The 15,225-nt window shown below is 41.5% G+C and overlaps 1 protein-coding gene across 1 annotated transcript in view; it reads left to right on the top strand.

The window, feature by feature from the left end:
* LOC110506270 (protein kinase C-binding protein NELL1) overlaps positions 1–15,225 on the top strand; it is a 400,235-nt gene that overhangs the window by 175,819 nt on the left and 209,191 nt on the right. Inside the window, exon 9 of the mRNA XM_021585706.3 lies at positions 13,116–13,218. Within this exon, the coding sequence (XP_021441381.3) occupies positions 13,116–13,218 (103 nt within the window). The remainder of the gene's footprint in view (positions 1–13,115; positions 13,219–15,225) is intronic.

Below are 15,225 nucleotides of genomic sequence, written 5' to 3' on the forward strand. Positions count from 1 at the left end.
CAATACAGGACTAAGATAGAATCCTACTACACCAGCTTTGACGCTCTTCGGATGTGGCAGGATTTGAAAACTATTATGGACTACAAAGGGAAACCCAGACGCGATCTGCCCAGTATTGCCCAGTGTCTACCAAACGAGGATAATTGACTTTTATGCTCACTTCAAGGCAAGAAACACTGAAGAATGCATGAGAGCCCCAGCTTTACCGGACAACTGTGTGATCACGCTCTCCATTGCCGATGTGAGGAAGACCTTCAAACAAGTAAACATTCACAAAGTCACGGGGACAGATGGTTTACCAGGACATGTACTCAAAGCTTGCACTGACCAACTGGCAAGTGTCTTCACTGACATTTTCAATCTCTCCCTTACCGAGTCTGTAATATCTACATGTTTCAAACAAGAAAGCAAAGGTAACCAGCCTAAATGATTTCTGCCCCGTAGCACTCACGTCGGTAGCCATGAAGTGCTTTGAAAGGCTGGTCAGGGCTCACATCATCCCGGAAACTCTAGACCCACTCCAATTCGCATATCGCCCCAACAGATCCACAGATGATGCAATCTCAATCGCTCTCCACACTGCCCTTTCCCACCTTGGCAAAAGGAACTCATATTTGAGAATGCTGTTATTTGATTAAAGGTCAGTGTTCAACACCATAGTGCCCACCAAGTGCATCACAAAGCTAAGGACCCTGGGACTGGGCACCTCCCTCTGCAACTGGATCCCGGACTTCCTGACGGGCCTCCCACTAGTGGTAAGGGTAAGCAACAACACATCTGTCAAGCTGATCCTCAACACTGGGTTCCCTCAGGGGTGTGTGCTTAGTCCCCTCCTGTGCTCCCTGTTCACCCATGACTGCGTAACCAAGCATGACTCTAACAGCATCATTAAGTTTGCTGATGACACAAGAGTGTTAGTCCTGATCACCAACAACAAAGCCTATAAGGAGGAGGTCAGAGACCAGACAGTGTGGTGCAAGGACAAAAACCTCTCCCTCAATGTGAGCAATACAACAGGCCCCCATTAAAATCGACAGGGCTGAAGTGGTGCAGGTCGAGAGTTTCTAGTTCCTTGGTGTCCACATCACCTAGGAACTTACATGGATATACAGTGCCTTGCGAAAGTATTCGGCCCCCTTGAACTTTGCGACCTTTTGCCACATTTCAGGCTTCAAACATAAAGATATAAAACTGTATTTTTTTGTGAAGAATCAACAACAAGTGGGACACAATCATGAAGTGGAACGACATTTATTGGATATTTCAAACTTTTTTAACAAATCAAAAAACGAAAAATTGGCGTGCAAAATTATTCAGCCCCTTTACTTTCAGTGCAGCAAACTCTCTCCAGAAGTTCAGTGAGGATATCTGAATGATCCAATGTTGACCTAAATGACTAATGATGATAAATACAATCCACCTGTGTGTAATCAAGTCTCCGTATAAATGCACCTGCACTGTGATAGTCTCAGAGGTCCGTTAAAAGCGCAGAGAGCATCTTGAAGAACAAGGAACACACCAGGCAGGTCCGAGATACTGTTGTGAAGAAGTTTAAAGCCGGATTTGGATACAAAAATATTTCCCAAGCTTTAAACATCCCAAGGAGCACTGTGCAAGCGATAATATTGAAATGGAAGGAGTATCAGACCACTGCAAATCTACCAAGACCTGGCCGTCCCTCTAAACTTTCAGCTCATACAAGGAGATGACTGATCAGAGATGCAGCCAAGAGGACCATGATCACTCTGGATGAACTGCAGAGATCTACAGCTGAGGTGGGAGATTCTGTCCATAGGACAACAATCAGTCGTATATTGCACAAATCTGGCCTTTATGGAAGAGTGGCAAGAAGAAAGCCATTTCTTAAAGATATCCATAAAAAGTGTCGTTTAAAGTTTGCCACAAGCCACCTGGGAGACACACCAAACATGTGGAAGAAGGTGCTCTGGTCAGATGAAACCAAAATTGAACTTTTAGGCAACAATGCAAGACTTTATGTTTGGCGTAAAAGCAACACAGCTGAACACACCATCCCCACTGTCAAACATGGTGGTGGCAGCATCATGGTTTGGGCCTGCTTTTCTTCAGCAGGGACAGGGAAGATGGTTAAAATTGATGGGAAGATGGATGGAGCCAAATACAGGACCATTCTGGAAGAAAACCTGATGGAGTCTGCAAAAGACCTGAGACTGGGACGGAGATTTGTCTTCCAACAAGACAATGATCCAAAACATAAAGCAAAATCTACAATGGAATGGTTCAGAAATAAACATATCCAGGTGTTAGAATGGCCAAGTCAAAGTCCAGACCTGAATCCAATCGAGAATCTGTGGAAAGAACTGAAAACTGCTGTTCACAAATGCTCTCCATCCAACCTCACTGAGCTCGAGCTGTTTTGCAAGGAGGAATGGGAAAAAAATTCAGTCTCTCGATGTGCAAAACTGATTGAAACATACCCCAAGCGACTTACAGCTGTAATCGCAGCAAAAGGTGGCGCTACAAAGTATTAACTTAAGGGGGCTGAATAATTTTGCACGCCCAATTTTTCAGTTATTGATTTGTTAAAAAAGCTTGAAATATCCAATAAATGTCGTTCCACTTCATGATTGTGTCCCACTTGTTGTTGATTCTTCACAAAAAAATACAGTTTTATATCTTTATGTTTGAAGCCTGAATTGTGGCAAAAGGTCGCAAAGTTCAAGGGGGCCGAATACTTTCGCAAGGCACTGTATATAATAATATAATTTATATTTGACATTCTTCAAAGTAACCAAAAAATAATTTGAGATTTGAGATTTTTCAAAGTAGCCACCCTTTGCCTTGATGACAGCTTTGCACACTCTTGGCATTCTCTCAACCAGCTTCACCTGGAATGCTTTTCCAGCCATCTTGAAGGAGTTCCCACATTTGCTGAGAACTTGTTGTCTGATTTTATGGTCCAACTCATCCCAAACCATCTCAATTTAGTTGAGGTTGGGTGATTGTGGAGTCCAGGGCATCTGATGTTGCACTACATCACTGTCCTTCTTTGGTTAAAATAGCCCTTACACAGCCTGGGGGTGTTAGGTCATTGTCTTGTTGAAAACAAATGATAGTCCCACTTAGCCCAAACCAGAAGGGATGGCATATAGCTGCAGAATGCTGTGGTAGCCATGCTGGTTAACCTCTCTAGGGTATGTGGGACACTAGCGTCCCATCTGGCCAACATCCAGTGAGGTTGCAGAGCGCCAAATTCAATTACAGCAATGTTCATTATAACAATTTTGAAAACAAAACATATTTCACAAAGGTTTAAAGATTAACTTCTTGTTAGATCAACCACAATGTCATATTTATAAAATGTTTTTCGGCGAAAGCATACCTAGCCCAGAACATACCTAGCCCAGAACATAGCCCAGTTGACAAATTATTACAAACAGTACCAGCCAAGCAGAAGCGTTACAATACTCAGAAATAGAGATAAAATTAATCACTTACCTTTGATGATCTTCATATGGTGGCAATCAGAAGACATTCATTTACTCAATAAATGTTCCTTTTGTTCGATGAAGTCTCTTTATTTCCAAAAACCTTTCTTCAGTAATCCACAGGCTCAAACTCAATAAGACAAAAAAATCCAAATTGCATCCGTAAAGTTCATAGAAACATGTCAAACGATGTTTATATTCAATCCTCATGTTGTTTTTTAGCCTAAATGATCTATAATATTTCAACCGGACAATAACGTTGACAATATAAAAGGTAAACAAGAAATGCTTATGCGCCTGAAAAAACTCTGTCACGTTAGGGTCCATCTAGTGGAAGGCATAGGAACAGCAAATGAAGTCCTAAGTCAATGGATACTGTAATGGCATTGAATAGAAAACTACAAAACCCCCAAAAACTACTTCCTGAATGGATTTTTCTCAGGTTTTCGCCTGCTAAATCAGTTATGTTATACTCACATACACTATTTTAACAGTTTTGGAAACTTTAGAGTGTTTTCTATCCACATCTAGCAGTTATATGCATATCATATATTCTGGGCCCGAGTAGCAGGCCGTTTAATTTGGGCATTCTTTTCATCCAAAATTCCGAATGCTGCCCCCTACCCTAGAGAGGTTAAGTGTGCCTTGAATTCTAAGTAAATCACAGACAGCGTCACCAGCAAAGCACCCCCACACCATAACACCACTTCCTCCATGCTGTACGGTGTGGAAATACACATGCAAAGATCAACCGTTCACCTACACAGCGTCTCACAAAAACAGGACGGTTGGAAGAAAACATCTCAAATTTGGACATCGGACCAAAGGACACAATTTCCACCGTTCAAATGTCCATTGCTCATGTTTCTTGGCCGAAGCAAGTCTCTTCTTCTTATTCGTTTCCTTTAGTAGTGTTTTTTTTTTGTTGCAGCATTTCAACCATGAAGGCTTGATTAACACATTCTCCTCTGAACAGTTGATGAGATCTGTATATTCAACTCTGTGAAGCATTTACTTGGGCTGCAATTTCTGAGGCTGGTATCTCTAATGAACTTACCATCTGCAGCAGATGTAACTCTGGGTCTTCCATTATTGTGGCGGTCCTCATGAGAGGCAGTTTCATCATAGTGCTTGATGGTTTTTGCATCTGCACTTGAAGAAACTTTCAAAGAAACTTGAAATTGTTCATATTGACTGACCTTTCTGTCGTAAAGTAATGATGGACTGTCATTTCTCTTTGCTTATTTGAGCTGTTCTTGCCATAATATGGACTTGGTATTTTACCAAATTAGGGCTAATGCATTAACCTCTAGTGACACCACATCCCGTGAACGGGACCGTTGTCATCATCTGACACTAATTAGAATAACGCAACAGACATAAATATTACTAGAAAATATTCCTATTCATGAAAATCACAAGTGAAATATATTGAGACACAGCTTAGCCTTTTGTTAATCACCCAGTCATCTCAGATTTTCAAAATATGCTTTACAACCAAAGCTAGACAAGCATTTGTGTAAGTTTATCGATAGCCTAGCATAGCATTTTGTCCAGCTAGCAGCAGGTAACTTGGTCACGGAAATCAGAAAAGCAAACAAATTAAATCGTTTACCTTTGATGAGCTTCAGATGTTTTCAATCACGAGACTCCCAGTTAGATAGCCAATGTTCATTTTTTCCCAAAATATTATTTTTGTAGGCGAAATAACTCCGTTGGTTCTTCACGTTTGGCTGAGAAATCGACCGGACATTACGGTCACGAAAACGCAGAAAAATATTCCAAATTAGCTCCATAATATCGACAGAAACATGGCAAACGTTGTTTATAATCAATCTTTAATGTGTTTTTCAAATATCTATTCGATAATATATCCACCGGGACAATTTGTTTTTCAGTAGGACCGATTGGAATAATGGCTACCTCTGTATTTTACGCGAGAGTCACTCTGAGAGTCATCAGGTGACCACTTACACAATGTAGCCGCTTACGGGTATTCTTCAACATAAATGCGTAAAACTACGTCACAACGCTGTAGACACCTTGGGGAATACGTAAAAAAAGTAATCTGGTTGATAGCCCATTCACTGCTCAATAGGGACGCATTGGAACGCAGAGCTTTCAAAGCACGAGGCACTTCCGGATTGGATTTTTCTCAGGCTTTCGCCTGCAATATCAGTTCTGTTATACTCACAGACAATATTTTTTCAGTTTTGGAAACTTTAGAGTGTTTTCTATCCTAAGCTGTCAATTATATGCATATTCTAGCATCTTGTCCTAACAAAATATCTTGTTTACTTGGGGTACGTTATTTTTCCAAAAATGAAATACTGCCCCCTAGTCACAAAAGGTTTTAAGAAGGAAAGGAATCCATAAATTAACTTTTAAGAAGGAACACCTGTTAATTGAAATGCATTCCAGGTGACTACCTCATGAAGCTGGTTGAGAAAATGCCAAGAGTGTGCAAAGCTGTCATCAAGGAAAAGGGTGGCTATTTGAAGAATATAAAATATAAAATATATTTAGATTTGTTTAACACATTTGTGGTTAATACATGATTCCATATGTGTTATTTCAAAGTTTTGATAAGATCAATATTATTCTACAATGTTGAAAATAGTACAACTTTTTTTTAAACGAATGAGTAGGTGTTCTAAAACTTTTGAACGGTTGTGTACATACTGGACGGTGTCAAAGGAAGACCCCAAAAATATTCTTTCTCTTTTTCCTCCCACAGCTAATGGGCTTAATTGTGTCCACAACAAGGACAATGGAATAGGTTTCAATATGATATAATTAGACAATGTAATATACTAAAATAGGATATAACCTAATATGGAGAACAGTCTCTCTCGCGCTCTCTCTCTCTCGCTCTCATTTTTTAAATGTAGTTGTTGTGGTAGAATTAAGTATATTGTTTTTCGACCCACATGGGGACGCCGTCCCGGTCACTTTGGCACGGTTTTAGGTGTGTTGCTGAAGCTACTGTCACTGTGGAGGAGTTTCTGGTTGCCGTACGAGAGAAGGTAGGATATGAGAATGTTGCTTATTCGTCACTGATGAATAAAGCGTTGGTGTTTTTTCTTAAATAAGAGCGCCTTGTTGATCGTATGGTTGAGCATGGCGTAATTCTTAAAGGAATGTTTATTCAAGTTACGTCGCTTTTTTCTCCGTCAACAAGGGTAATGATTTAGAATGTACCGCCGTTTATTCCCAATGAGTTATTGCGGTTTGGGAAGTTCGCAAGTTCAATTAAGATTGTCCCGTTGGGTTGCGAACACTCAGCTTTGAAACTGGTTATGTCATTTCGGCGACAGGTCTTTATGTTTTTGGACTCACCGGAGCAGACTTTGGAGTTATCGTTTAAAGTCAGGTATGACAACAGACTGTATATCGCTCATGCTAGTACGGGTAGTCAACGGTGTTTTGAGTGTGGTGATGTTGGCCATAAGCGACATGCTTGCCCGAAAAGGGAGAAGGCAGAGGGAAGATCGCAGGTGGTCCTCGTAACGCCTGGGCCCACTGATGTAGGGAGCGGTGGGCCGACAGCGGTAGAGCAGCCACAAGCACTTGTTGCTGAGGAACAAGTTGTCTATGTTGAGGGCACGGAGTAGCAACTGGTACCAGGGGGAAATGTTATGCAGCAGAAAAATATTGCAAGTGGGGACTGTTGAGAGGGATTTGGTAGAAGGGAGTCAGGGGTCTGTGGCCTCCGTTGAGGAGGATCGGGAGAAGGATATCTCTATTGATAAGATAGCAGCTGGTGACGACTCAATTTACAATCAAGAAGAGGTAAATGGGTTCCTGGATCAGACTTTTGGGAAATCTGTCAAATTGGCAGATTTTTTTGATGTTGATAAGTTTGTGAGGTCAGCTGTGATGTTACAGAAGACGGTGGGGTTAGACCAGTTGAGTGAGAAGAAGCGTTTTTGCTTGATTAAATTTGTTTCAGCTGTCACAGCAGCAAAAGGTAGTGGGAAATGTGGTCAGGTTAAGAGAACATTTAACAATGATGATGATCATGCCTCATAGGGTGTCTTTTTTCTTTTTGGTTTCTCTGTGGTTTCTTCTGCTTTTCCATATGGAGGTACTAATGGTAGGCTCTCTCAATATTAATGGGGGAAGGGACAGGAATAAGAGGGCTTGGGTATTAGAAATAATAAAACAGAAAAGGCTTAATGTAGTTTTTCTACAGGAGACACATAGTGATGAGGCTAATGAGGTTGACTGGGGTATGTGGTGGGAGGGGCAGTCATGGTCATGGTACTAATTTCAGTGCTGGGGTGGCAATCTTGTTTTCCTCAGGTTTAGGGGTGACTGTGGTATCTACAATAGAGATTGTCAAGGGTTGGGTTTTATTGGTCAAGGCGGATGTTTTGGGTTTTATGTTTTGTTTTTTTAATGTTTATGCTCTTAATGAGGGTACAGAGCGTATTGCTGTATTTGATCAAATACAGGAAACCTTAAGACAGTGTGACCAAGAGGGGTGTGTTGTTTTAGGGGGGGACTGGAACTGTACAGTGGATGTTACTGTTGATCACACTGCTGAAGAACCTCACCTGCGGTCAGCCACTTGTCTGTCTGGTTTATTAACTGAGGTTGAGCTTTCTGATGTGTGGAGAGTAAGGAATGCAAGAGTTAGCAGTACACATGGCTAAATGTTAATGAAGGTTGTGTCAGTGCAGCAAGGTTAGACAGGTTTTATGTCTCTAAGCAATACTGTAGTAGGGTTGGAAATTAAATTACTCCTGAGGGTTTCTCTGATCACCATATTGTTACTGTTGATATTCACTTGTCCTGTCCAGTGGTATTTTAATGTTAAGTTGTTACATGATGTCATGTTTTGAGAAAGGTTTTTGTTGTTTTGGGAAAAATGGAGGGTTACAAAAGGGAATTTTGAGTCCTTGAGACAATGGTGGGAGGTTGGGAAGGCCCAAATACGATTGTTTTGTCAACAGTATACTGCCCTGTCTCGTATTGAAGTTAAAGAGACCATCAGGGCCCTTGAACAGGACATCAAATCTATTGAATTGAAGTTGCTCACTCAGAATGACCCTGGACTAGTTATGAACTTACAGGACAAAAGACATGAACTGATGTCATTTCTACATGAAAGAGCGAATGGTGCCTTGATTAGGTCTCGTTTAGCTACCCTCAAGGATATGGATGCTCCTAGCGCTTTTCTATTAAACCTAGGACAGTCAACATTGCAACGTTAACAGATGGTTTGCCTTCTTCTCCCTGATGGGAAGGTGACCACGGATGACAGTGAAATGTGCCAACATGCCGTGGATTTTTACTCTGCCCTCTATAAGGCGGAGGATTGTGATTCTCTGTGTACTGAACCGTTGTTAAATGGACTTCCTCAATTGAGCAGAGAGTTGCTTTGGACTCTAACATTACTTTGCAGGAGCTGTCCACAGCAGTAATGCAGCTCTCAATAGGCCGAGCGCCTGGAATCGATGGTTTACCATCTTAGTTTTCTAAGCACTTTTGGGGGTCTATTTGGGTGGATTTTTATGAAGTGGTTTGTGAATCTTTTTTAATGAGGGTTCTCTTCCTCTATCCTGTCAATGTGTGGTGCTTTCATTGTTGCAAAAAATGGGAGATTTGGCTCTTATAAAAAATTGGTGACCTGTTGCATTGCTGTGCGCAGAATATACAATTGTATCTAAATGTCTTTCAAACAGGTTGAAAGAGTATCTGGGGCTGTTGGTCCACAAGGATCAGTTTTACTGTGTACCTGACCACTGTATTGTTGATAACTTGTTTCTAATAAGAGAGGTTTTAGACATTTGTAAACTGTCTGATGTAAATGTGGGTTTACTTTCTTTGGATCAGGAGAAGACCTTTGATTATGTGGATCACCAGTACTTGTTCAAAACAATGAAAGCCTTTGGGTTTGGTGATGTGTTCTTGTCTTGGATGAGTTTACTGTATTGCTGGAGCCTTATGTGGGGTGAAGGTGGGGGGTGGTTTGAGTTGCCCTATCCCTGTCAAAAGGGGCATCAGGCAGGGATGCCCAATTTCAGGGCAGTTATATTGTCTGGCAATTGAACCAATGCTTTGTTTTTTAGGAGCGAGGCTTACTGGTTTCTCTGTGCCAGGAGTAATGAAAGGTCCCATGATAGCACTGTCTGCGTATGCAGATGATGTGACAGTTTTTGTTCAGACGGGGTCCGCTCCACGGTTACCATGGGGGCTTCAGTGGGGCAGAGATGGGATGAAGACTGTTTTTTTTCTAGGCTCTGATGTATTTCAGAAAAATAACTGGGAGGGTGTAGTGGAGAAAGTGTGTGCCAGACTGTCAACGTGGAAATGGGTGCTACCCCAGCTGTTTTATAGGGGAAGGGTACTGGTAGCTAATAATCTTGCTGCCTCTACCCTGTGGCAGACTAATGATTTTACAGCCACCTGATACAAGAGCTTCAGAAGCCTGCCACTGCACGATGGTGGGCAAGGCCTGGTGGACATTTCTTCCAGGATCATGGCTTTCCGGCTTCAAGCAGCCCAGAGACTGTTGTACAGTGACGGTTCTAGATTGGTTGACACAGCGAACACATTGATGAGGAGAGTAGGCTGTTTGGGTTTAGACAAGCACCTTTACCTCTTAAAGTTGGAGGGGGGTGATTTGTCTAGCCTTACTCCATTTTATGAGTCTGTTATGCAGGCTTGGAGAGTTCTTGTCAAGTCCCGTAAGGCCGGCACGCCACCAGGGATGTGGCTTGTTGAAGAACCTCTTTTTACCACACTGCCATCCAGTCCCGTACTCTGGGTTCAGGCAGCCTACGTTCATGTCTGTTAGGTGTGGGGTGTACTAAGCTGGGTCATCTGATGCGGAGCAGGAGCAGATCGTTGAGTCTGAAACTCTGGCACATCTGTTTATACAGTGTCCCAGGTTGGTTGGGATGATTGACCTGATCACTTCTTTGTTCTCAGCTTTGGTAGAGGTTTCCTCTCCCCAACTGTTTATATTTGGGCTAAAGTACAGGTTTAGTCAAAGGGGTGTAGTTATTTTGCTTAATTTTGTGTTAGGGGCAGCTAAATTAGCAATATGGAATACCCGAAAGAACAGTATTCGGGGACAGGGGTCTGTGGATGTGGTGGGAATGCTGGAGGGAGTGTTGGCAGTGAGGCTGCTGGTTGAGTTTGCCATTTACAAACTGGTTAACAATATTGATCAGTTTATGAGTATATGGGGTATTCAGAGTCTGTTGTGTGCAGTTACTGTGGAGGAGGATTTGGTGCTGTGTTTTTAATTGATGTGTAACTATGGTTTTGTAGTGTTGTGTTTTTATTGTGTTGTGGGATTATTTAAAACTCTCTCTCTCTCTCTCTCTCTCTCTCTTTCTCTCTCTCTCTCTGTCTCTGTGTGTGTACTCTGTTTTTTTGTTGATGCTTTCCAATGTACCAAGTAATTATCTTTTTGTTTTCTCATGATTTGGTTGGGTCTAATTGTGTTGCTGTCGTGGGGCCAGTTTGTGAGCAGAGTCCCCGTACCAGCTGGCAGAGGGTACTCTTCTCCAGGTTCATCTCTCTGTAGGTGAGGACTTTGTTATGGAAGGTTTGAGAATCACTTCTTGCAGGTGTTTGTCAAATGTTGTGAATTTTTGGTATTTTTATATTTTTAGCAAGATCCTATTTGGAATGTCAAATTTTATGTTATTTTTGATGGAGCAGAAGGCCCTTCTTGCCTCGTCTCTCAGATCGTTCACAGCTTCGTGGAAGTTATCTGTGGTGCTGATGTTTAGGCTGAGGTATGTATCGTTTTTGTGTGCTCTATGGCAACAATGTTTAGGTGGAATTTGTGTTCATGGTCCTGGCACCTGGACCTTTTTTGGAAAACCATTATTTTTGTCTTACTGAGATTAACTGTCTGGGCCAAAGTCTGGTAGAAGATTTAGTTAATGCTGCAGGCCCATTTTGGGTGGGGACAGAAGCACCAGACCATGTGCAAACAGTAAACATTTAACTTTAGACTCTAGTAAGGTGAGGCCGGGTGCTGCAGACTGTTCTTGTGCCCTCACCAGTTCATTGATATAAATGTTGAAGAGGGTGGGGCTCAAGCTGCATCCCTCTCTCACCCCCTGGCCCCGAGGAAGGAAATTGGTGTTTTTTTATCATATTTTTACTGAACACTTGCTGTTTGTGTACATGGATTTTATAATGTTGAACATTTTACCCCAACACTGCTGTCAATCCATTTAGTAAAAATTTGGTAAAAAGCCAATTTAACATTTGCTCAGAACATTGTTTTTGCTGAGGAAATGTAGGAGTCTGCTGTTAATAATAATGCAGATGATTTTCCCATGGTTGCTGTTGATGCATATACCACGGTAGTTATTGTCAAATTTGTTTCCACTTTTGTGGATTTGGGGGGGATCAGATGTATCACCTATTGGAGAAACCACAAGAAATCTAAGTAAACTTCAATTCTATTTGGCTCTAAACAGACTGTACACGGTGACAGACTATCTGACCACTGTAACAGATTGAAAACTGAGAAAAACACGAACTATGTACAGACTCAGTGAGCACAGCTAGGCCATAGAGACTGGTTGTCCCAGGCAAACCTGGCTGCCCAGAGAGGACAGGCTGTGCTCATTCTGCCCTTGTAACAACGTGCGCGGAGTGTCGGGAAGCAAGTTCAGGGAGTGAGTGTTTTAATGAAAAAACCGCAACATAATCCAAAACAAGTAACACGAACCAGAAACCGAAGCAATGACGCTCGGGGAAGGAACCAAGGAGCAAATGTGACAGCCCCCAAGACGAGACAGAGCTGAATTTTCTTTGAAACTGTGACAGATATTTTGACATAAGAAATTCATTATTTCCCAAAATTCTACCACAATTTGATGATTTAGATAACTTTAATGATGAACACAAACTTAAATACATACTTGGTGAAAAAACAAAATGCTGTGTTTTAGCAGAGAGAGAGAGAGAGAGAGAGAGAGAGAGAGAGAGAGAGAGAGAGAGAGAGAGAGAGAGAGAGAGAGAGAGAGAGAGAGAGAGAGAGAGAGAGAGAGAGAGAGAGAGAGAGAGAGAGAGAGAGAGAGAGAGAGAGAGAGAGAGAGAGAGAGAGAGAGAGAGAGAGAGAGAGAGAGAGAGAGAGAGAGAGAGAGAGAGAGAGAGAGAGAGAGAGAGAGAGAGAGAGAGAGAGAGAGAGAGAGAGAGAGAGAGAGAGAGAGAGAGAGAGAGAGAGAGAGAGAGAGAGAGAGAGAGAGAGAGAGAGAGAGAGAGAGAGAGAGAGAGAGAGAGAGAGAGAGAAATAATGTGTCCCATTAGCAGAGATGGCAGTGCTATTGTAAAGCTGCTTAGTGGAGGTGCAGACTGTTTAGACTGTAGATTAAACACTGACAGTGTGGCCTGGGACTCTCTCTTAAATCACAGAAGAGAGAGAGACCATGACTTCCTGCTATGAGCCTATTACAGAGTCCGGTTTTTATGATAGAGTTTGATTATGTGATTTGCATAAATAACAGATGAGGACTGATACATAAGGACATGAGTTTTGAATGCAGTATGTTTTTGTCTGTCTGTTTTACACTCATCTTGTTGGCAGTGCCACAGACACGGGCACACACTGGGATGTTAGAGCTCTGTAATGCTATCTGTTTGTTTTAGGGTAATCTTTTGTCTCTTCAGAATGGAGTGGTGGAGTGTCGCAGGATATTCTGTCCCCCTGCCAACTGCTCAGAGGACTCTCTTCCCGTGCATGTGGTGGGCACCTGCTGCAAGAAATGCAGACGTGAGTACTGTCATCATGCCTCGACCACAGAGTGAGGAGACAATGTGCTAGAGCACGGCACTCACATGGGTCAAGAGCTAGGCTGTGTATAGTTTGAGAATAGGGACAGTGTGTCCAGTGGAGTTTTTATTGTTTTAAAGTGTGGCACATAGAAAAAACGTTTAGATTTGTTCCTAAAGGGGTATAAATGCCTGTCACAAGGGTAGTACCCTGTACGGTACTTTCTTTGGACCTTTAATTATAGGTACAGAAAGCATTCAGAAAGCATTTACAGTATACGCCTTGACTTATTTCACATTTTGTTGTGTTACAGCCTGAATTTTAAATTGTTAAAATGTAGATTTTGTTTCACTGATCTACACACAGTACCCCATAATGTCAAAGTGGAATTTTTAAAAATAATAAAACATTTAAAGCTGAAATGTCTTTAGTCAATAAGAATTCAACCCTTTGTTATGACAAGCCTAAGTATGTTCAGGGGTAAAAATGTGCTAAACAAATCACATAATAAGTTGGATGGACTCATTTGGTGTTCAATAATAGTAGTTAACATGACTTGTTTAATGGCTACCCCATCTCTGTACCCCACACATACAATTATCTGTAAGGTCCCTCAATCAATACCCATTTTTACTGGGCTCTACTCATATAGAACACACACACACCTACACATATTTGGGACTAAAAATGAGCTCCACCTTGAACTTCAACCTGTCCATGAATGAACTGAGAGACAAAGCAAGAAGGGCTTTCTATGCCATTAAATATATATTAAATTAGACATACCAATTAGCATCTGGCTCAAAATATTCAAATCAATAATATAACAAATTGCACGATATGGCAGCGAAATGTGGGTCCGCTTACAAAATAAGAATTTGAACAATTGTACAAACACCCAATTGAAACGCTGCATACAGAATTTTGTAAGAGCATCCTCAGAGTACGGAGAAAAACTCCAATCAATGCATGCAGAGCAGAATTAGGTCAATTCCCTTTTCTTCTCAATATCCAAAAAAGAGCCAACAAATGCTATAATCATTAAAAAACAAGTGACCCCCTACATACAAAGCCCTCGACTGCAAGAGGTGACCATAGAGAAGAGTCCCCTCAGTTGCTGGTCCAATCAAACAAAGCCTCAAGAAAGCACTCAGAAAATCTGACCCAACCAAATGATTACAAATAAAAACAAAAAATGCATCACCTATTGGAGAAACCAGTAAACCAGTAAAGTAAACTTCAATGCTATTTGGCTCTAAACAAACAGTACACGGTGGCAGACTATCTAACCACTGTAACGGATAGAAAACTGAGGAAAACACTATGTACAGACACAATGAGCACAGCCTGGCCATAGGGACCAGTTGTCTGGTTTCATAATAAGTTCATTGACTCATTTGGTGTTCAATAACAGTGGTTAACATTATTTTTTTTAATGGATAAGCCATCTCTGTACCCCACACATACAAGGACCCTCAATCGAGTATTGCGTTTCAAGCACATTCAACCACAAAGACCAGGGAGATGTTTTAATGCCTCAAAAACAAGGGCACAGATTGGTAGATATGTAAAAATAGGCAGAACACTTAATATCCCTTTGAGCATGGTAAAGTTATTAATTACACTTTGGATATTGTATCAATACACCCAGTTACTACACAGATACAGGCGTTCTTCCTAACTCAGTTGCTGGAGAGGAAGGAAACAGCTCAGAGTTTCCATGAGGCCAGTGGTGTTTTTAAAACCGTTACAGAGTTGTGAAATTAGAAAACTGAGGATGGATCAACAACATTAGTTACTCCACAATTACTAACCTAAATGACAGGGTGAAAATAATGAGGCTTGTACAGAATTAAAATATTCCAAAACATGAATCCTGTTTTCAACCATGCACTTAAAGATGCAGTATGCAGAAATCACTCTGCCATTTCCTGGTTGCTAAAATTCTAATAGTCTGCCTAATTTCAATATATATGACTGAACAAGGAAGTATAGTGGAGAGCATCA

This window comes from Oncorhynchus mykiss, chromosome 26 (assembly GCF_057628025.1).
Source record: "Oncorhynchus mykiss isolate SJ-2025 chromosome 26, ASM5762802v1, whole genome shotgun sequence".
In the NCBI taxonomy this organism is placed as follows: Eukaryota; Metazoa; Chordata; class Actinopteri; order Salmoniformes; family Salmonidae; genus Oncorhynchus; species Oncorhynchus mykiss.